Source organism: Malaya genurostris, chromosome 2 (assembly GCF_030247185.1).
Source record: "Malaya genurostris strain Urasoe2022 chromosome 2, Malgen_1.1, whole genome shotgun sequence".
NCBI lineage: Eukaryota > Metazoa > Arthropoda > Insecta > Diptera > Culicidae > Malaya > Malaya genurostris.
In genome coordinates, this window is record NC_080571.1 from 60,574,187 (window position 1) to 60,596,796 (window position 22,610).

The window sequence follows — 22,610 nt, forward strand, 5'->3', positions numbered from 1 at the left end:
AAAAAATACTAATGCGGCTACGCCACATCGTTTTGGTTCACGTGGCTTTGTGCCGCCGAGCCATTTTGGCTTCGGTTATGTGGCTGCGCCACATCAGTTATACAGGAGACATCACATGCAGAAGATATAACCCTTACGACAAAATGACCCTTTCGGCGAGATGACCCTTTCGGCGAAATGACCCTTTCGGCGAAACGACTTTCGGCGAAATGGCATTCGGCGAAATGACTTTCGGCGAAATGGCTTTCGGCGATATGACCCGCTCCCGGAATTCATCACGCAAGTGTTAAAACCATCATTAATAAGTTTGGGGAACACTATTCTTTGGATGAGCTACCAGGAAGAGGCAGAAAACCCGGTTCTTCCAACCCAAAACTGGACCAGAAAGTGGTATCTCTAATCATGAAGAACAAATCAATGTCAATACTTGATTAGGCCAAAAAAGCAGAAACGAGTGTCGGAATGATCCAGCGTATCGAGAGGCGAAATCACCTGAAGACCTACAAGAAGCTGAAAATCTCGAAACAAAGTGTAGAACAGAAAAAGCGAGCAGCAACAAGGGCCCGGAAATTGTATTTGCGTCTTTTGCAGTGTCCGAATGCATGCGTTTTGATGGACGATGAGACTTATGTAAAGAAGGACTCAAAAACTCTTCCAGGTCCACAATACTTCATTGTCGTCGTTGGGGAGGATGTGAGCGATTTAGCATCGGCGCACTATGCCAAAACCACTCTCATTTGGCTTGCGGAAAAGGGTATAAATTTCGTTGAGAAAAATACCAATCCACTGAATTGCCCTCAGCTTCGACCCATCGAACGTTACTGGGCAATCGTTGAGAGGGTCTTCAAGGCCCCTTGGTGGCAGCTGGGAACATGCAGGAGTTCAAAAAAATTTGGGCTCTAGTGTCCAAAACATGCGTTGCACTTGTCTGGAACTTGATGAAGAGCGTTCGATCAAAAGTTTGAAAATTCGTGGTTTTCATTATGCTCAAGTTTAACCTCGTACAATAAAGGATCAATTTTTAGTTTGAATAAAATATCGTTTTTTGTCATAATTTGAAAGAAAAATGGTTGGATAGCTTATTTTCGATACAATAAGTACGGCCCGGTGATGCCACCCGTGCATAATCCACACCAAACAGTAACTTTTTTGGGATGCAAGCTCTTGCAATGCTTCTGGCTGGTCTTCACTCCAGATGCAGCAATTTTGCTTGTTGACGTATCCAATCAACCGGAAATGAGCTATAAAATTACATTATTTTGCTTGCCTATTTTTCACTCTATCCGAGTACTCAACAAAAGAAGAATTTTCATGTTAACAAGATAAACAAAATCAAAACCTTAACTGAGGATCACGCTCCGCCCTTGAACTCGTTCCCGATATGCGCATACCAAAACTCGTTTTAAGTTTAATGTGCAAGACATTGTCTGAAACACCCATAGTACATACGTAGATCATTTCAGGATCCAAAACGGATGCGCTTTGCATACCTTAACTCTCCCCTACGGCCAAAATCCGGCACGAAACGAACCGCCGAAGGAAATTTATCGCTCTCATAAAATAGAACGCAATCACTAAAATGACACTCAATCTGGGCCAGTCGCCCAGCAAATCCGTGATAAATCAATCGAACTATCAAAGATTTATCGTCATTACATACATGGTACATTTGTACACGGCGATCGGTAGGGACGTGGGTGTGACTGTGTGAATGCGTCCGGTTTTTTTTTCTCAGCTACACCGTCACCATTCGCAGCAGAAACTGGATGCAGTGCTCCGATGGTTTCGCTTTCGGTGTTAGCACCGTAATCGACGCTCTTGTAGTTTGAAATATGATTTCGGAACGAAACAGTCATAATTTTAAGAATGACCGAAATCTACCACCCCCTCCCCCATCAAAGGAATAGTACGGTTTCGGTACATATTTGCACGAAGTTGAGCTCACTTCGGTCAATATTGAGTCTTTATCTACCATACTCTGCTCACTCAATTTCGGCTACCATATTTCCATTGTCTGTGTGACGTTAATTCACCAGCTTCATGATCAAAACTTGAGTACCTACCGTGTTTGACTGTGGGGACGAGAAGGAGAAATTCATGACTGTATGCTGAACAAAAATTAAAATAATACCTTTCTTGCAAATGAATATCATTCAGCTCTCGACATGTAGCTGAACTTCGTAATAATTCAATTTGCGAGGCGCTATCACAGTGTTCATAATTACTTACGGTAAGTTTTGCAGGTGCAGTAACATCAACAGATCTGTTTGACGTGCGAGTGCAAGCCGAGCCTTTAGCTTTTTCGTGTTCAACCGTGTTCATTCCGTGCATGTTGCTATCATTGTCCCCCCCCGTCCGCCCGTTGTTCCGTTGGTTCTTCCTTCGTCCCGGGCAGCAATAAGGCCTGTTGCGGCTGTTGCGAACTGGCAGTACCAGTATCAGGCCCCATTAGCTCCTCGAGTACCGGGCCAATCAGGCCGCCCCGAGTGGCGTAGGGATTTGAACAGCTTGCTGCTCGGATGCAGTGTGGCAGCCAGCTTATAGTCATAAGTTCAAATATTTGCTTGATAAATTTAGAAATATGCAAAAGTAGCATTTGCAACGGATACGACTTTTGGTTTCTGCCAGTCGAATGCGAGTGCCGAAGTGTGCCTGGGAGTTGAGTGTGTGTGTGAAGCTGTCGGTGTACATTGGCACTGTGTACTCAGTCATAATAGTGATTAAGCTTCGATTAAACTTTGCAGTGAGTTATGCATATTGCTGCTGCTGCTACTGGAGCCGCTGCTGGAAACGGACTTGAGGCCAAAGAATGGAATCTGTGCGAATGTTTCTGCTCTGGTAGGGCAAATTTATGCTCGGAAAAGGAACGGACGTTTATCCACTATAAATTATTACTTTGTAATGCACTGCTTTGTTGACTCGTAAAGTGGTTATTATTATACGGAAAGGATATATGCTTTTCCATTCTTTGGGCATTGTTCCGATATTTCGGGTTAATTATATCCGGTCTTGCTCGGAGGATCGGAATTTACTGTGGTTGGAATCTTCGATTAATATGATTATTGCCGTACCTGCTATTGCCTGAAGGTAATGGCGTTGATCGTAGATTAAGATGAAATTTATCACACCAACATTCGTTGGTATAAAATACGAGATGACCTTCTTGTAGTTTCCGGCCCATCAACCCCTAAATGACCATACCTGAATCGGCCAGTATTAGTCGAAAAAGACGTTTTCGTTCGACACGTCAGAAAATTCATGGTACTTCGGTGCCAATTAAAAGTGTTTTGCAAATAGCATTAACTTTACGTCTGCTTAGCGGTTCAAATTGAACTGTAAGTTTGGTTTCGTTTCGGAAGGGGCCCACAAATAAGAAATAACATATCTAAATGATGATTCTTTATTTATCTAGTTCTAGATGTGCCTTTACTATCTTTTGTTTATTTTGCGTGAGTACAAGTAATTTGCAATTTCAGTAAATAGTCACATATTTTGGTTTGAACAATTATTGAAGCAAGAAATTTTCAATATTCAGTAAGCTCATCTAGTCTGAAAAATTGGTTGATTAATTGTCGAACAGATGGGCGAACCGATTTTTACACATTCATATTAAAATTTCATCAAGGTCCAATTTTCAGGTCTGAATCAGAGATGCCAGATCTATAGACTTATCTGTAAATCAGATGATTTCTAAAATAAGCTACAGACATTTGTAAACATTTACAGACTTTTTTCGCTCGCTGAACCAATTCCGTGCATCATTCTTTATTAAAATCTTGAAGTCCGAAGCCTTTTTTTTAGCGTGAAAAGAATTGAAATTGCATCTCTTGTCTGAATAAATAAAATGATGAGTATTAAAAATTTCGTAATTAGCAGTGACGATGCAACAACAGTAAAGTCGAGATAGTCCAATCCAAAGAACCGACTTCATAGCCATTCCGCCCAATTTAGCCTCCCTAGGCCGCTTCGGAGCACTTGTGCCGATTTCAGTCTATTGTCGGTTAATCATTATGTTATCTGACACATAATAATGGATCTAGGCCTCGTCAACTGCAACCAACCGACACCAATTTGCATCCGCATAGCCGAACATGCTTCTGAAGTATGCTCGCGTTCGTCTTTTTAATCCTGAGTATGCAAGTGCGTCATCCAGCGGCAGGGAATCTTTTTCATTCGCAGAATCTTGCTAAATCTATGATATGTTCGCTCAGTCGATCGCCTGAATTCCACATACCATTCGAATTAGTTCATCGAGATCGGCCAATTTCTAGACGTGTGTATGGATGTATGTTACAGTGTCTTGTGGTCAGGTACGACGTTCCAGAATTTTATCCGGATCCGACTTCCGGTTACGAAATTACAGGATTATTAGTGATCAAAAGTGAAAATATGTGTACTAACTTTCACAAACTTAGTATCAAATGAGAGGGAAAAAGATCCAATAGAAAAATCTTGATTTTCATTTAGATCCGACTTCCCGGTCTGAAGTTACAGGGTGATAAGAACAAAAAAACCTGTTTTAATCCACCTAGTGGTGTAATTATGCCCTTCTCATATCAATCATACTATCATATATAATACTGTGGTATTCTTCAAAATATCTTTCTTCGATTCTTAAAAGAATAACTGAAATCGGTTTGTTTGACCGTCTACTGATAAAAACAATCAATTGGAAAAGATTTGAGGTCGATTTTGAAAACTTTTTACGGTTTTTCCCCATTTTCAGTGATGGTATACAATTTTTAACCCACTTTACCGGGAGCGGGTCACTTCGCCGAAAGTCGTTTCGCCAAACGCCATTTCGCCGAAAGTCGTCGCCGAATAGGTCATTTCGCCGAAAGGGTAATTTCGAATACATTTTATTATTACTTGTATTATTGTGCGTCCTATATAACTGATGTGGTGCAGCCACATAACCGAAGCCAAGATGTCTAAGTTGGCCACCGACCCGACGGCGTCCTCTTGAATACAAACCTGTAACCGCCTCGATTGCCCGGTCAATCTTTATTCAAGAGTACAAGAATCAATATTTATTCAAGAAGTACAATTGTAGGTCAACAAAACGGGCGTTAACGTATTATCATTCATTTGTTTTTATTTTAAATCAATTCCAATTATAAGATAATTGCAGGAATCGGCGAAATGACCCTTTCGACGAAAAGCCTTTCGGCGAAATGACCCTGATCCCACCTTACCCTATATTTCCGGATCCGGAAGTCGGATCCGCATGAAATTCAGGAATTACGTATGGGACCACAGGACCTTTCATTTGAACCTAAAAATCGGTGGCGCCATCTATGAGAAAAATTAGAACACATATTTTCTTTTTTTGCACATTTCACCCCATAACTCCGGAACCGGAAGTCGGATCCAAATAATATTCAGGAATTTGTATTAGACCACAAGACTTTTCATTTGAATCTAAGTTTGTGAAAATCGGTTTAACCATCTCCGAGAAAAGCTAGTGCAAAAAAACATTACATACACACACATACATTTTGCGTACTCGACAAACTGAGTCGAATGGTGTATGACACTCGGCCCACCGGGCCTCGGTTCAAAAGTCGGTTTTCACAGTAATTGCATAACCTTTCTATATGAGAAAGGCAAAAACGATTGGAAAAGAAGTGCGTTATTAAAAACTAGTTGGTAAACTCTTCTAACTAGAAGATTTTGTTAGTTGATGGCCAAAAAACTCATTACGGTTCCCGGCTTCGGAAAAAGTGGTTGAAAATCCCAAAATGGAAATTACTATACTTCGATTTTTTCGAAGACTGTTCGACCTGTTTTCACCAATTTCGATTCAAATGGAAGATTTTATCATCCCATACATTACTGTAAAAAGTTATATGGATCCGGTTTTCAGTTTTGGAATGATATGAGGAAAAATACTGATGACTATGCAAAAAAATGCGAAAATTCTGAGAAACCGTGCTAACCTTTTTGCAATATGTAGCTCATATTAGTTAATTGTCAGACTAAGTGTCAATACCGGTTCTCAGATTCCGGTTCCAAAAGTAACGGAAGTACTGGTGAAATGAATGCATAAATAGTATGTATTAAACCATCCGAAAATAGTGTCCGATTTCTTGAGGGACCAGGGCCCCTTGGGCTCTTCCTCTGGTTCCTTGTATTGCTTATCAGTTGTCAATTAGCTCTACATCAACGGAACCCTCAGTTTAATTACAAGTCTATCAAAATCGTGAAGAAATGAAAATTTAGTCTCGCGCTAAGCTAAATCAATTAAATAAAGCGAGAATTCGATTCGATAACTAATTCAATGTTCGTATGTTTCATTCATTATAATAGTTTTACAAACCTCAATCCATATCTTTCATTGGTGAAGACATTAACAGATCGGCTGAAAAGTTCGTATCGGTTCTATGAGAGGGCGCCATTAGAATTAAATCCATACCATTTTCAGTTCGTACCAACCTTCAAAAGATACGTGTATAAATTTGACAGCTGTCTGATTATTAGTTTGTGAGATATTGCATTTTGAGTGAAGCTACTTTTGTTATTGTGAAAAAAAAATGGAAAAAAAGGAATTTCGTATGTTGATGAAACACTACTTTTTGATGAAAAAAAGGGCCGCCGATACCAAAAAATGGCTTGATGAGTGTTATCCAGACTCTGCATCGGGCGAAGCAACAATTCGTAAGTGGTTTGCAAAATTTCGTACTGGTCATATGAGCACCGAAGACGATGAACGCAGTGGACGTCCAAAAGAGGCTGTTACAGATGAAAACGTGAAAAAAATCCACAAAATGATTTTCAATGACCGTAAAGTGAAGTTGATCGAGATAGCTGACACCCTAAAGATATCAAAGGAACGTGTTGGACATATTATTCACGAATATTTGGATATGAGCAAGCTTTGTGCAAAATGGGTGCCGCGTGAGCTCACAATCGATCAAAAACAACAACGAATCGATGATTCTGAGCAGTGTTTGGAGCTGTTATATTGAAATAAAACCGATTTTTTTCGTCGATATATAACAATGGACGAAACATGGCTCCATCACTTCACTCCGGAGTCCAATCGACAGTCAGCTGAGTGGACTGCACGCGATGAACCGAACCCAAAGCGTGGAAAGACTCAACAATCGGCCGGTAAGGTTATGGCGTCTGTATTTTGGGATTCGCATGGTATAATTTTCATCGACTACCTTGAAAAGGGAAAAACTATCAACAGTTTTATTATATAGCGTTATTAGAGCGTTTGAAGGACGAAATTTCAAAAAAAACGGCATCATTTGAAGAAGAAAAAAGTTTTGTTTCATCAAGACAATGCACCGTGTCACAAGTCGATGAAAACCATGCTGAAATTAAACGAATTGGGCTTCGAATTGCTCCCTCATCCACCGTATTCTCCAGATTTGGCCCCCAGTGACTTTTTCCTGTTCTCAGACCTCAAGAGAATGCTCGCTGGGAAAAAATTTAGAAGAAATGAAGAGGTAATCGCTGAAACTGAGGCCTATTTTGAGGCAAAGGACAAATCGTACTACAAAAATGGTATCGAAAAGTTGGAAGATCGCTATAATCGCTGTATCGCCTCTGATGGCAATTATGTTGAATAATAAAAACGAATTTTGGCAAAAAAATGTGTGTTTCTATTAAACGATACGAACTTTTCAGCCGAACTGTTAGACATGTCTAACTTTACCATTACTACAGTCCACCAAGCGTTCGCTTAAAACTTCACTAGAATGGGGACGCATGGTACTCCACTGGTAAAGAAGTCCTTCATAATCTACCAAATCGTTTCGATTGCATAAAAGTTTGGTGTGGACTTACGAGTCAAACCTAAATAACCGAAAGTTCGTGAAAAAGGGAATGATTTAGCATAAGCAGCTTACAAAGTACAGTGGATAGCATTCTGAGCAGTCCTCTTTTACCTTTTTCATGAAAAAATGATATGATTGCATACCGACGTTTGAACCGAAACCCGTTGAGCCAAGTGTCATACACCATTCGAATCAAATAGTCAAAATCGCAAAATGGCTATGCAAAAATATGCACTTGATTTTTTTCGGTGATGGCGGAACCGAGAAAAAGGTAGTTTTTTCGAGATCTTAGGTTCAAATGAAAGGTCCCAATCTCATAAAACGGGGATCGGGGATTACAGAGTGATAAAAAAATTCAATCTCATGGGCAAGTTTCTGTACATGGCAATGTGAAAAGAAACACAATCCTATAAACTATTCATATAATCCACTTATTGTAAATGTCTTATTGGTTTATGCCCAAAAAATTTGGTTCCGAATACATCAGTTCCAGGTTTCCAGTTCTTGAAGTACCATAAATAGGGGTTAAAACACTAAAACGAAGTTTTCTCCATTGTCTCAGAGACGGCTGAACCATTTTTCACAAACTTAGATTCAAATAAAAGTGCTTATGGTCTTATACAGGGTCCGGCACTCGAAGTGTAACCAATTAAAAAGGCCATAAATTCAGTTTGGAAAATTATTTTTACTTAATTCAAAGTACAAAATGTGTAAAAATAATACAAAATTCAGAATCAATTCACTTTTGCTCGATATGACCACCTTTTGCCTTGACTTGATGACTTGAGAGAGCGAAGGAGTTGCTTCGTTTGGCCGAATGTGACTTGCAGGTATTTTGGCCCACTCGCGGACAATAACTTTTTTCAGCGCCTCGAGACTGGTGTATCTTTTAGTTCGGACTTTGCTCTCCAAAATAGCCCAAAGAGAATAATCCATTGGATTCGCATCTGGTGAATTCGAGAGCCATTGTGTGGACGTGATGAAGTTCGGAACGTTGTTTTTCAGCCATTCTTGGTTCACTCGAGCTTTGTGAGACGGTGCCGAGTCCTGCTGAAACGTCCATGGTCTGCCACCGAAATGTTTGTCTGCCCACGGCTTCAAAGCAACCTCCAGAATACTTTCCCGATAATATGTTGCATTTACCTTGACGCCAGGCTCGATGAAAACGATTGGAGAGCGCCCATCTGCGGTTACAGCGGCCCAAACCGTTATCTGTTGCGGATGCTGCCTCCTGGTGGCCAATCGATGACTCAAATTCTCGTATGAACGGTCGGTCAAGTAAACCCTATCGTTTTGAGAGTTTACGAATTGCTCAATTGGAAAAATTTTCTCGTCAGAAAATACAATGTTCGGAAATTGACCGCTTTCGGCCAAACGAAACAACTCCTTCGCTCTCTCTAGTCATCAAGTCAAGGCAAAAGGTGGTCATATCGAGCAAAAGTGAATTGATTCTGAATTTTGTATTATTTTTACACATTTTGTACTTTGCATTAAGTAAAAGTAATTTTCCAAACTGAATTTATGGCCTTTTTAATTGGTTACACTTCGAGTGCCGGACCCTGTAGACTGCAATTGAAATGTATCCGGATCCGACTATCGATTCCGGAGCTACAGAGTAAAAGGAGTTTAAAATTTCAAAACAACGATACGAAAAATTGTTCTAAATTTTTCTCAAAACTGGTTACAAACTGAAAAAGGTTATGCAAGTTTATGTCCATTCAAATTTCCTTGATGTTATTCTAGATTCAAGGAAAAGTTTTTTGAAGAATCCCTTATTAATATTTATGTAACTTTTCCACAGTCAAACTTCTGAGCAGCTCCAGTAACGTTTGCGTTAAACAAATGGATTTTTTCGGATGGTAATGAAAAAAAGCTAAAACAAATAATTGCTTTTGATAAATTTGCCATAGAAGATAATTATTTTAGCTGACTTACAGAAATAAATTCTACGCCCTTGCGAGCAGCCTTCCGGCAGTTAACCGGAATATTCGCCATGGTGGACGAAAATAAGCGTGTAGGCATGTTATTAAGTTCTTCCTTCGTTTTATTTATCAATCCCTTCTCAGTTTTCGATACAAAATTATTGGAGTTGATCTTACGCTTCAGGTTGGCCCAGAAATTCTCGATATGGCGCATTGAGCAGTTTCGTCCACTTGGGTACCACATCAATATTCAGCCGTTCCAACGATCGCTTCAAGTAGTAGGCCGAAGCCAGATCCAGCCAAAACACCCCGTTTTTGCTGTTATGGTGTTTCTTGATGAAAAATGATTTCGTACTATAAATTACCCCGTTCACGGCCAGTCCGGAACGAAAGAAGAGCGGCTTTGACATCTCCTGATCCGCTGATTGTCAGTCACAACAGCACCTTCTTGAGAAACTTGCTGTGTGAAATGAACTTCACCTCGGGGCTCACTTCTTTCGTGGGGACGTAAAATAAGAATTGCCCTGCCAGTCGTGGCCATCCAGGGTGAGATAGGTCTCGTCGTCCGAGATGACCATCTTATTCAACCGCTCCCGCTGCGTCATTGCCTCCAGATCCGAAATCAGTGGACGCACTTTCCGCTTCCTGACATGTATGTTAATATTCGTCAGGCACTTTTCCACTGTTTGGCCAGTTGCACCAACCTCCCGACCAAGCGCAGGCAGCGATGTAGCCACTTTTCCTTCAGTCTTCCTCTCCAGCTTCCTTTGGAGATTTTTGTCACTCAAGGTCGTCGACCGTGAAAACCCGGTTCTTTATTCGATGCTCTCACACTTCTGAATATAGTTGCTTCACTGTTTTTGCCATCAGGGTTAGAGTTCGACTGATAGAGCTGTCAAATTTTGTCTGCTGACTCATGGGTTACTATGATTGATGCTGCATGGGTAGTTTAGTCGGTTCATGGTAATCCCTTTAAAAATCGGCAATACATTGTGCAGAATGTGTGCTTCACTTTTAAGTTGCCAGAAGTAGTTCGTGTACTTTTAAATTGCAGGACAGTGGATTTTTTCGTATAATATGGAACCTACCGATTACTCGGGCACCTACTCCGATCGTTACCGAACTTATTTTATTTAACGCAAATTTTCATAGTAGTCGGTTGTAAAAATCAAGTTTCATCATACAATTGTACCCAGTAAGCACTAGTAATGGTTTTGAAAAAGTCTCATAACTCTATATCTGCAATCTGGAAGCTCATCTGTTATGAATGAATCAGAATTCGGCTTTCTGAATGCACACTGGCCACAAATGAGCATTACCTGGGTAAGCCGCAAATTAAAAAAAATCAGTAGTTTTTAGATGCCCGGCCATTCTATGCAATTTACAGTACGTTTTCTGTTTTCCAATTTTTTTTTCCATCAAATATTTTTTGGCGAACTGAACGTCTTAAAAAGAAACAATTGTAAAATAACAGTATAGAAAAGGTACAATTAGAAAATTTGGGATTGTATTATAGTGCTGATAAAGAATGTGCATTCTTCGAAATATTGTAATTCGGAAATTATTAGATGATGTGGGAAATCTACTGAGCACTCTAAATAAATACACGGCAAAAATGTTGAATAATTAAAAATCCAATAGAAAATTTCATTAAAAAAAAATTCTCTATGATTTTTATCGATAATTTTCTTTTTTAAAATTTATCTGAAACCAGAAGGGCCATTTAGCCGGAGGGACAATTTAGCCGAAATGGTCATTTAGCCGAAAGCCGTTTAGTGGATGGGTAATTTATCTGGAAGGGCCATTTAGCCAAAGGTCGTTCAGTAGATGGGTAATTTTACCGAAACTCCTTTTAGTCGATAGTGGGTCAAAGTCTGGAACGCAGTAAGGGATCAATTCACCAGAAGCCATTTCACCGAAAATCGTTTCATCAAAGGCCATTTCGCATGAGTAGCCGTCTGAGATGGTCGTCGATTTACCGTCGTTCTTATAAACCGTTAACCACCTCGACTCTTCCGTTCACTCAAAACTGGATTTGACAACACACAAATTAAAACGTACCCTTAATGAAATACTAGAAAAAAATTTTTTTTTTCATTTTACTATATAGAAACATAGGAAAGTAGGAAATTTCTTGTTAATATCTGTTGACGTAAGTTTGTAAGTAAGAACATAAATATTTTTCATACAAAAAAGCAATATGACGAACATATTGAGCATCTTCCGAAACAGGTTTTAAAACAGCCGTCTTCCCGTTCATACCATGTCGTCCAAGGTTGAACTGTGATACAGGCAAATGATATATCAAATTGATCAGAGTTGTCTCAACAGTGAGAATCTTGAAAACTATATTTAAATTTGATTTAAACAAGAACCCCGTTTCATCTTATTGTAATTGTAATGGTAAATAATAAAACTATTCAAAGTTTTAATTTGATCAGTATCAAACGGGGAACACAGATTTAAAAAAAATGACATGCGAATGCATCTATGTTATCGCAGAGATGGGACTCGAACCTGTAGTTAACTCCTGACCGGGGAAATTGTTTTACCAATTAAACTACCCTGCATATGAAAACACATTGGCGGTTCAATGCATAGGACGCTTGTCTTACAAACCAGTTGTCGTATGTTCGAGCCCCGACCTGGAAGGATTCGTAGTGTCGTAGCGCCAGCCATGCACTGGTTCTGTACACTCTAAATCGGCTGCGAAGTCTGTTGGAACAGAAGGACAAATTCCACTACAGGAATGTAATACCAAGGCTTTGCTTATATGAAAAGACATAGAGAGATAGCCTAATTGACTAGAAGAACCAAGCACGTTTCGCTTTATGTGGCCGCCACCGCATTCAATTATAATCCTATTTCTATTCCAAATGACATTAAAAATTTGTTTTATATAATCTACGGACACTTGAAACGTACATTTGACAGACTTTTTAGAGGGACTGAGGTCCACTAGGAGATTGATAGTACCTATTATCTTTCAGCGTAGAGGCCGTGTGAAATTCGGCGGGAGAAAACTTCCTACTTCCTGGATTCCTACTTCCATGTCGTAAAGGGTGACAATTAAAAGAAGTTATTTTTTTCCTTCAGTTTTCTGTTTTTGTACAACGTTTACCATCTGGTGGTTCTGTTTTACTTGATTATCTCTTCATTCAAGAAAAAGTTTTGTTCAAAAATATTTTCTCATGGTTTTACGATTAAATGATTTCTTATCTGTTTCCATCTAACTTCTGAGATTTTTTTTAGTAACTTTTTCTATGGCGAAAATCCGGTAATATTACCGTGGTAGAACGGGTAGAACTTAATCCGGAATATCTTGAGGAGATCAAAAAGCTACACGCAAAACGCTATAGCATTTTTGAAACGATTAGAAAAAATTATCAGACTTACTTGCCTTTTTCGCTCTTGGACGATAGTTTTGAGCTAGTAACTGTCGCTTGCAACCAGTAGCAGCATAAACAGACTTGCGTGGTATAAAGCCTCATATGGATTGAATTATGGAAATGAATTCTATAACTATATTTTTGGATTAAAATCAGTACTTGGATTCTGATCTACCTGAGTTCTGAACTTAATTCATGGTTCAGAATTCAGAACCTGCCTGCTGGAATTGAATCCGGAACTTGGGTTATGGAACTAGATTTTGGAACTGAATTTAGATTCTTAATTTAGGTTCAGAACTCAGAATTCTTGAAAATTAATTTGGAATCTGGATTCTGAAAATGAGTTCAGTTCATGAAACTCTACAAATAAATTCATTGAATGGAATGGAATTGAATGAATTCTTGATCTGGGTGGCCAGTGCCATGTTCAGAATTTAGTTCTTAAATGCAGCTCCAGTTCAGCAATATGGTGGTTCTGATGCAGATTAATAAAATGGTGACAAAAAGTACTCAAATATTCCCAAGGAACTGTTGGAAGTTTTCCTCCACTGAGGATATAAATCTACAAACCAAAACAACTAAATCATTGTTTGTTGTACTGTTTTACACTCATCTGGTCAGCGTCATTTGTTGGGTAGAATATATATGCCTTCACTAAGTCATACTTTAGTATAGATACATTTTTACAATTCTGAAAGCGAAGCAGTAAAAGTTGCGAGATTCACACAATCAATTAACTAATCCGTATTCACCTCCTTCAGTGATGTCTTTGACATTAGCCACCCGTCGTTTTTTTAGTATGCAATGAAAAAACAAGTTACTAACGAGACGCGACTCGAACCTGTAACTTTTTCTCTCCGGAAAGTTGTTTAGCCGAGCTCGGGCGCAATGCAGTTTAGTAAATAGTCATAATTAACGCTCGTATATTTCTTGACAAAGAAAAACAGTACATTTGGCCTAGAAATCAAGAAAAAACAGTACATCGACTTTTAAAAAACAGTACATTTTACAGTACGCATTTTTTTCTAAAAATAGTGAATATCACAAAAAACAAAAGCAAATAAATTTGATCAGCTTCTTAGGAGAATGCGACATGACATGCGAATACAACTATGTAATGAAAACCACGAAAAAGCCACCGTAGAGACGGGACTCGAACGCGTAGTTAGCTCCTATTCGGGTGAATCGTTTTGCAAATTAAACTATCCTACATGTGAAACACACGAAGAAACAGTCTAACTGAACAAAAGAACCGAGCATGTCCAAGGGTGCCTCGGGTGCCACGGCGTTCATTTGTAGTCATTTCTCTATAACAACCTCTCCGCCAGTTGTTATTCCAGCCTTCAATTGATCTGTTTTTTCGTGTGTCATCACATGCAGGGTAGCTGATTTGGCTAAACGATTTCCCCGGATAGGAGCTAGCAACGGGTTCGAGTCTCGTCTCTGCGGTAGCGTTTTTTACGATTTTCATAACACAGTTGTATTCGCATAGCATTTTTTAAATCTGTTTTCCTCGTTTGATACTGTTCAAATGTAAAACTAGCTCAATACGGCTCTACGCCCTTACAAGACAAATCGTTAAAAGCAAATAATTATTTTCATAATCCCATTTTTAGGGCATTTTTAAGTTCGAATCAAAATAAAAAAAATGCACGAATTATTCATCACACATTTTTTGAGAAACGTATGATTCTTCTCGGTTGAGACATTTTTCTTTTTCTTTTTTTTATCATCAAAATTTCGCTAGATTGTTGTGACGCGCTCTGAACAACAATGATTAATAAAAATTGTTGTTTGCATGTACTTACATTCACATTCACATTCGCTACGTGTTGTCACTGTCCCTTCTGACGTTTTGTACTACCACAAATCGAAATTCGAAGTGTTAAAGAATTAAAATTATGTATTAATTTTTAGTATGAAAAATACAGTACATTTGAGAGTAAAAACAGTACACAGTATTTGGGTCGAAAATACAGTACAATACTGTAAAATACAGTACGGATAACGACTTGTTTTTAGTCTTGTTGAGATATAGAGCTGCTGTCTTGAGCTTGTTTCACATTCTCCGGATAGGAGAAGGAACGGATTCGAGTCCCGTCTCGGCAGTAACTTTTTCGCACATTTTCATTTCTGCTGTTCCATTAGTCAGTCTTTTCTAATCTGTGTTTTTGTTTTTTGTTAGATTACTGATAAAAACTTATAATGAGTTTAAGACGACCGACCGTATTACAATACTACAAACAAATTGTTTCAGTAATTTTTTTTACATCAGTACGTCAGTTTTCAAATTTGTTATATAGCGCTTCGGTTCGCTTCCGAGTAAAATTTACATTATCAATCCTCTGCTCGTTTAAATTTTTCTAAGGTATAACATCTAGTTTCTCATGGTTTTCCAGACAGTGAACAGTTGTACTAAGAATAGCTTCTCACAGTTGACGTTTTCAAGTTAAACTGTTCTTTCAGTTATTTTCACTAATTTTTCGAATTCAGATCGCGATCGTCTCCTACAATATTTCTGCTCGCACATCATGAAATGATCAGCACTTGTATGATTTGTTTTATTCTTACTAATATCTGCTCCATCTGATATGTATCAATTCAAAATAAACCGAACATATTATTACACAACTCCGTTCATTATTTGATATCTTGAATACAAAGCTTTTGTGGAACCGTTCACTAGATTTCCGGGAAAAATAATACCAAAAATATCACATTTCGCACCACTCTAACGGGCTTATTTCATGCAATTATTCCAACCAATTTACCTCACAACAAAAACCTGTGTGGATTAAATAAATTCCACCAACAATCGCTCTTCTCGGTCAATGCCGTCCCACCGTAGTATTTATACGAGAAATGAAGAATAAAATAAATTAACCATCAGCGTAGCTTATTGCCGTAATTCAATTTGATTGAAAATGTGTAATAAACGATTGCATATATTCAATTAAAATCAAGTACAAACAAATAAAGCCGACGTGATGCAATTATTGTTTTTTCGAACGGGGCGCGGTCAGTTCATTTCATTGCACCTTACCTTTCCCAATTATGTCCGTGTAATTTAGTTGCCTTTGGGATTGGGTAGGAACTGTGTGGAATTTTGGTACATTATTCATCAAACGAAAGCTGATGGAAATGGATCAAAGTTGTGACTGAATGGCAGCATTCCGAACAAGCACCATGCGTGATTCGTCGAGGTTTGCGTATCTCGAAGCCTTATCGGACCGCTCAATTCGCCAGGTTTTGAGCTACGATGCCACTTCGGTGGCTACCCCACGAAACCATCGTATCAAATCCTACGGAATATTCATGACGTCTGTTGTTTCCTTCTCACCCGCAGGACCGCATGCTGAATTCGAGCTATCGCCGATTCTATCGATCGGGATATTTATTGGCATTTTAACGGTGATAATCTGCATAATAATCGCCGTTGCTGCCGCAGTCAAGCTGCGCACGAGCCAGCAGGCCAAGACGCACCACACCGGACACACCGGCGGAGTGCTCGGTAAACGGCCCGGTAATCTTCCAATTAAGGAGAAAATCTCATTACCGCTCAGCCAGTCGGAGGACATGTACGACGAGAAGAATCCGGACGTCGTACCGACGAACGAAGGTAAGTGACACACTGTTTCCACCGGCTACCCACTAATTGCATATTGATCAGGTTTCAGAGCCGGCATGGAACGGCCTTCCTTCCGACAATGGTTGGGACTTTGCAGAGCGCGCTTTTTCCATTAGTTCGTTTCGGCTTTGATAATCTCGTTAATTAAGTCGTTGGAAATAGCTGGTTAGCTAGAATTCGCAATCAAGTGAATTTCGCTGCCCAGCTAAAATGAAATAAGAAAGTCACCGGAATTGCCATTAGATATTCAACATTCATTTCATGATGAAACGATTCAGTTCTGTGGAAAGCTGATTCCGCTCTTGTGTTCATGCTAGTTATGGCAATCGCACATCGGTTGATACAAGGAATAACAAATAATGTATTAATTTATGCCATTTTACGGGGACTGTGTCAACCTCATTAATCAAATCCAGCTGTAATGATGATTAACATTATATAATTAAACCAAAACATTTTAAAAGCACAAGACACGTATTTCAGTCCTGCCAGTTATTTCCAGCTCTGAGTAGTTGGAAACCAAAACACAAAAACAAAGTATCCAAGGACCTTACTCTGCTGGAATAAGTTTTTCAAAACAATTTTCCTGATAATTATCTGGAGTGCAGCTAAATTCCAGCAGTCAAAGCTGATCCAATTTGACATATTCAAAACGTCATGAACGCAGTCAAGACATTTCAATGTCGACTACCGTTCATATGAAGAAAATAACTGTTAAATAATCAAATTAGATCAGAATACAAGAAGTATTCGGAAATAACACCTAATGTTGATGAGTTTTCATCAACATTAGGTGTTACCCGCCAAGTCATCTTTAAGTGATAATAAGGAGTGTATCGAAAATAAGCTATCCACAAATTTTTCTTTACAATTATGATAAAAAACGATATTTTTTTTAAACTAAAAATTGATCCTCTATTGTACGAGGCTAAACTTGAGCATAATGAAAACCAGATGAAATTTAAGTTATTCCTTCCCGAATTTTCGAACTTTTAATCGAACGCTCTTCATCAAGTTCCGGAAAAGTGCTGCATCGCATTTTTTGGACGCTTGAGTCCAATTTTTTTCGAACTCCTGCATGTTCCCAGCTGCCTTACCAGTCTTCTTGAAGACCCTCTTCACGATTGCCCAGTAACGTTCGATGGGTCGAAGCTGAGGGCAATTTGGTGGATTGATATTTTTCTCAACGAAATTTATACCCTTTTCCGCAAGCCAATTGAGAGTGGTTTTGGCATAGTGAGCCAACGCTAAATCCGACCAAAGCAGTGGAGGTGTACTATGCTTCTTATACAAAGGCAGCAATCTCTTCTGGAGACACTCAGATCGATAGATTTCTGCATTTATAGTTCCGCTAGTGTAAAAAATGGTTGGCTTCAAACCACAGGAACATATTGCTTGCCATACCAGTACCTTTCGACCGAATTTCTCCACTTGAATCGACCTGTCCGCATCGCTCACATCCTCCCCAACGACGACAGTAAAGTATTGTGGACCTGGAAGGAATTTTGAGTCTTCCTTTACATAAGTCACACTGCAAAAGACGCGAATTCAATTTCCGGGCCCTTGTTGCTGCTGGGTTCCTCTGTTCTACACTTTGTTTCGAGATTTTCTGCTTCTTGTAGGTCTTCAGCTGATTTCGCCTCTTGAAACGCTGGATGATTTCGAAACTCGTTCCAGCTTTTTTGGCCAAATCACGTATTGACATTGATTTGTTCTTCATGATTAGATATACCACTTTCTGGTCCAGTTTCGGGTTGGCAGAACCGGGTTTTGTACCTCTTCTTGGTAGTTTATCCAAAGAATAGTGTTCCCCAAACTTATTAATGATAGTTTTAACACTGGCATGATGAATTCCAAACCAATTCGTCAATTTTCGCATAGTAATACCCTTCTCACTTAGCCATGTATCCAGAACCTTAATTTTCACTTCCTTTTCAATAAGCGACATGTTTAAAACGCAGAATTTCAACCGCACAAACAAGTAAACAAACTGACAGCCAAACGCACAGCATGCTGTGATCTGAGCATAAAAAACCAACACAAATACTTGCGTACAACACAAATGTATGTGGATAGCTTATTCGACGACACGACCAGACACTCCGAAGAAAAATCGGAATAAAAAGTGTTCGTGAGCGATTTACCGCCAGTTACCACAAATATAGTGACCCCTTGTATATGATAAAAATAATCTTCTTGCGCAACACTGTATGAACTAGTTACCAAGGAGTTCCGTAGTAAATAAACAAACAATAATGTTGAATGAATCGAAAAAGACTTATTCCTGGTGAAATCAAGGAAGAATCGGAGATATCAGAATCGAAACAAGCATTTCGTGTCTATGATTTGAAGAGAAACATTTAATACGCAGCTGTTGTTACTTCTGTCCAGAAGACTGGTCCGGAAAAGGACGAACTATGTCCGCCGTTATTGTCGATCGCCACGCGAGATCTTGGAGATAACACTGTCCAAAGGTATTTTTCCATCATGCTTAACATTTCAAAGAATGGTTTGATCTAGGGATATCATCGTTTTATGAAGCGATGGGGCTAGCAATGTTCACTTTTTTCCCATAACTTGGAAGCATTAAATAACTAATTTCAAGTCAAACTTTATCCTTGCTAATGTTCCAAAAGATGCAGTGGAGATTGAAATTAAGGTGGAAGAAGAACTGGTTGATTCAAGGACAAAGAACATTGATGAAGTTGATTGCGGAATGGCTTCTAAAAGTAATGCTACTGAAAACAGCGAAAACATGAACGTATATATTCCTACTAGCATTAAGACTAAACTTGATTTTGGAGACCATACTACAAAACAAAGGTAGGTTTCATCTTCATTGACCATGGGGGCTCATTAGCTACATTAAGGCGGTTGTCCTCCATTTCAGTCGATCTAACGGTGAACCGGGATTTGATGATATTGGTCTTACAAACTTCACCAAATGTGTCATATGTGACCAACAGTTTGCCAAGCTGTTTATTTTGAACGACACATGCAAACACATACCGAAGGAGCATCGTATTGTTGTGACATTTGCAGGAAAAGGCTACATCGAGAAAAGTGCTTGGAAGCGGCATCAGTTTCGCCATACAGGCCAGCAGCCTTACAAGTGCGTCCGTTGTGAAAAAAGTTTCGCTGACGAGTATTGTTTAAAGCTGCACATACGAACTCATACCGGTGAACAGCTGTTCCGATGCGAATTTTGCAATAAGGGCTATTCCGTGAAGAGCTTACTGATTCGACACCGGAGATCTCACACCGCCGAACGGCCGTTCAAGTGTGAGATATACGGTGAAAGCTTTGCTGATCAACATTATCTGGGAATACACACGAAAGTTCATACTGGTGATCAGAAGTACAAGTGCAAAATTTGTGGCAAAGGGTACAGTTCGAACTCCAAAATTTTGGCTCACATGATGTCACACACTGGGGAGCATCCACACATATCTGTGGTAGAAACTTCGACAGACTAAACGCTCTGTGATATCACAGTGTGGTGCACACAACTGAGCAGCATTTCAAGTGTGATATCTGCGGAAAAACATTTTCCCTCATGGCACAGTTCAAGTGACATTTAAAATCTACTTCGCATATGAGAATTTTTCGATGGGCTAAGTAAGTGTATCGGGGCTTGTATATAAATACAAATAATAAAAAAAACTTCCATAGCTCAGACTTTAATATAAAAAGAATCCTTAGACAACTGTTTCGTTAGCAAGTGGATCATTCTCAGTTTTCACAACAAAAGAATTCTTTCAGTAATTCCAAATGACCAGTCGATTCATTGGTCTAGTTCTGAAACAGTTGTAATTTACAACAAAAAGAGGATTTCTTACTCGAGACATTCATTTTGATTTTTCGCTTTGAAACATCCGATCCGCAGTTTGTTTTGTTTACATTTCTCATGACTTCAATATGCAGTAACCAAGGTTATGGTAACTGTTATTCAAAATCAATAAAATATCAACTTGTGTTGCCAGTTTGAATATTTTTCCAAGCAATTTCGTTTTGACATTACGAGTTACTGAGGGGTAGTTAAATTTACGATACAGTTTTTAAATACGAGTGGCAGGTCGTGTCGTCGGCTTATTTTCGATACACTCCTTATGCATTACGAATGATTCGTAGGAAGGGAATTTTGACTCCTTGAAATAGGAAAAAATACGAAATTTATAAATGATGCAAATCTACTCAGAGGCAGCGGAAGCCCTGTTGGGAGTATATTGAACTACACACCTGGCTGATAACTATCACAGATAAAAATATTTTGTGAATTTACATCTATTTTCATGCACATATTTGGAGCAGGTAATTAAACATAAAATTTATTTACAATTCTGTACGTTTCAATACAATTTGATCGCAAAATAAGCGTTAATTGAAAGATTCAATTCAATTCAATTTAGTTTTGCATTGATGAAGGTTTTCAATCAAAATTTCGATTCAACCCATTTCTATTCCATGTTACTATTGATTTACATCTCGTGTAAATTTCATTATTTCTTTCTGTGTACATAGAATATAGAATATAGAATTTACATGTGACGTAAATTTGCAACTTAATTCGTCAAATGACTGAATTTAACAATAAATAACTGAGTTTTACAATAGTGATTTTACAGGTGACTCAATTCTACATGCGATACAATTCGTAAAAACCTAACTTGTCAAAGGACAGAAGATTCCATTCGTATTTATTTGACCTAATCCGACTGTGTAGTTTACACTTGGCTAGCAAGTTCCGCTGTATGGATTCATATGTGCCGATTGTCCATTGAGCAGAGTCGATTAACGGACATACTTTGTGTTCTAGTCGCACTGGTGCAACCTTTTTCTAATGATATTCAAGGCATGTAATTTTCAAATCAACTGTAAAATCGTGTCATTTTGGACGCTCGAATAAGTCGGTCTCAGGTGGTGTAAATCTATATGATTTATTCTAAGTGTGTATGTGTGGAATTCCACACCTGTAGAAGCGGATTTTTTCACTTCTCCTCAAGATAAAATCCACTCCCTCACCAGCTTACCTTCAACAATTTTTCTCTCCACATCTGGGTGAAATCTGTTCGTAATTCGTAATATGATTGAATTTTGTAAGAATATGTGTAACAAACATACCTCACCGATCAAGCAAACGTGTACTTTCACGTGTTTCAGCGCTAAAAAAACGTCATAATGTATCGAATATGTGTTAGTTCTACAGTAATAATGAGTCATTTGCATTTCTGACACTCATGTATGGTGGAGACCATGTAAAATTACATTACAAAAATTTACAGGTGAATTTTACAGGTGACCTAATACCTCATACGACATAATTCATAAAGGCCTAATTTGTCAAATGACGGAAAATTTTCTTTTTAATGACTTAATGTTAGATTAGCATGAATTTTACTGGTTTCGACTGTAACTTTCATTCTGCTGGCGAGGCGACTGTATGCATTTAAATGTACACTCTTAGAAAAAAATAAAATTTACGCTTGACGTAAATTCAAGCACGCCGTTCTTCTTCGGTGATGACACAATATTACATCTATTAACATGTAAAAATGAATTTTGCATCTATATCGATGTGAATGGAAGTAAATCGCGACACTCCTTTTATGTGCATCTAAAAAGATGTAAATTTTTCTAAGTGTGTACTATTTACCAGTCAAGAACGCAATTATAAAAAGACCTAATTTGTCAAATGACGGAAAATTCCATTTGTAATAACTAGTTCGGCATTCGACTAGCAAGTTTCACTGTATGAATTGACCGGCTAAGTAGACGCGCGCTTCTGTGGCACAGTCGATTAGCGGACGTTCTTTGTGATCCAACGATTCTCGGTTCAAGTCGTTTCCGTCGCTATCAGTTTTTTTCATTTCTTTGAATTTCATGT

At 38.7% G+C, this 22,610-nt stretch overlaps 2 protein-coding genes across 6 annotated transcripts in view; both read left to right on the forward strand.

The window, feature by feature from the left end:
- The window catches only part of LOC131427224 (synaptogenesis protein syg-2), a 957,395-nt gene that overhangs the window by 856,032 nt on the left and 78,753 nt on the right, over positions 1 to 22,610 (forward strand). For 3 of the 5 annotated variants that reach the window (XM_058590216.1, XM_058590219.1, XM_058590217.1), the window contains one exon: positions 16,445 to 16,717. In XM_058590216.1, coding sequence (XP_058446199.1) covers positions 16,445 to 16,717 — 273 coding nt within the window. Of the gene's footprint in view, positions 1 to 16,444; positions 16,726 to 16,768; positions 18,543 to 22,610 lie in introns of those variants that run through there. The other 2 variants (XM_058590218.1, XM_058590220.1) reach the window with 2 other exon arrangements.
- On the forward strand, positions 18,579 to 20,353 carry LOC131427227 (zinc finger protein 239-like). Its single transcript, XM_058590222.1, has 2 exons — positions 18,579 to 19,549; positions 19,617 to 20,353. Exons 1-2 carry the CDS (start codon positions 19,443 to 19,445, stop codon positions 20,200 to 20,202), a joined length of 693 nt encoding a protein of 230 aa, XP_058446205.1. The 5' UTR covers positions 18,579 to 19,442; the 3' UTR covers positions 20,203 to 20,353.

Coding starts and splice junctions, on each gene's coding strand:
- LOC131427227 (XM_058590222.1), top strand. CDS start 19,443: ATGGCTTCTAAAAGTAATGCTACTGAAAACAGCGAAAACATGAACGTA. Junction 19,550..19,616: donor GACCATACTACAAAACAAAG/GTAGGTTTCATC, acceptor CCTCCATTTCAG/TCGATCTAACGGTGAACCGG.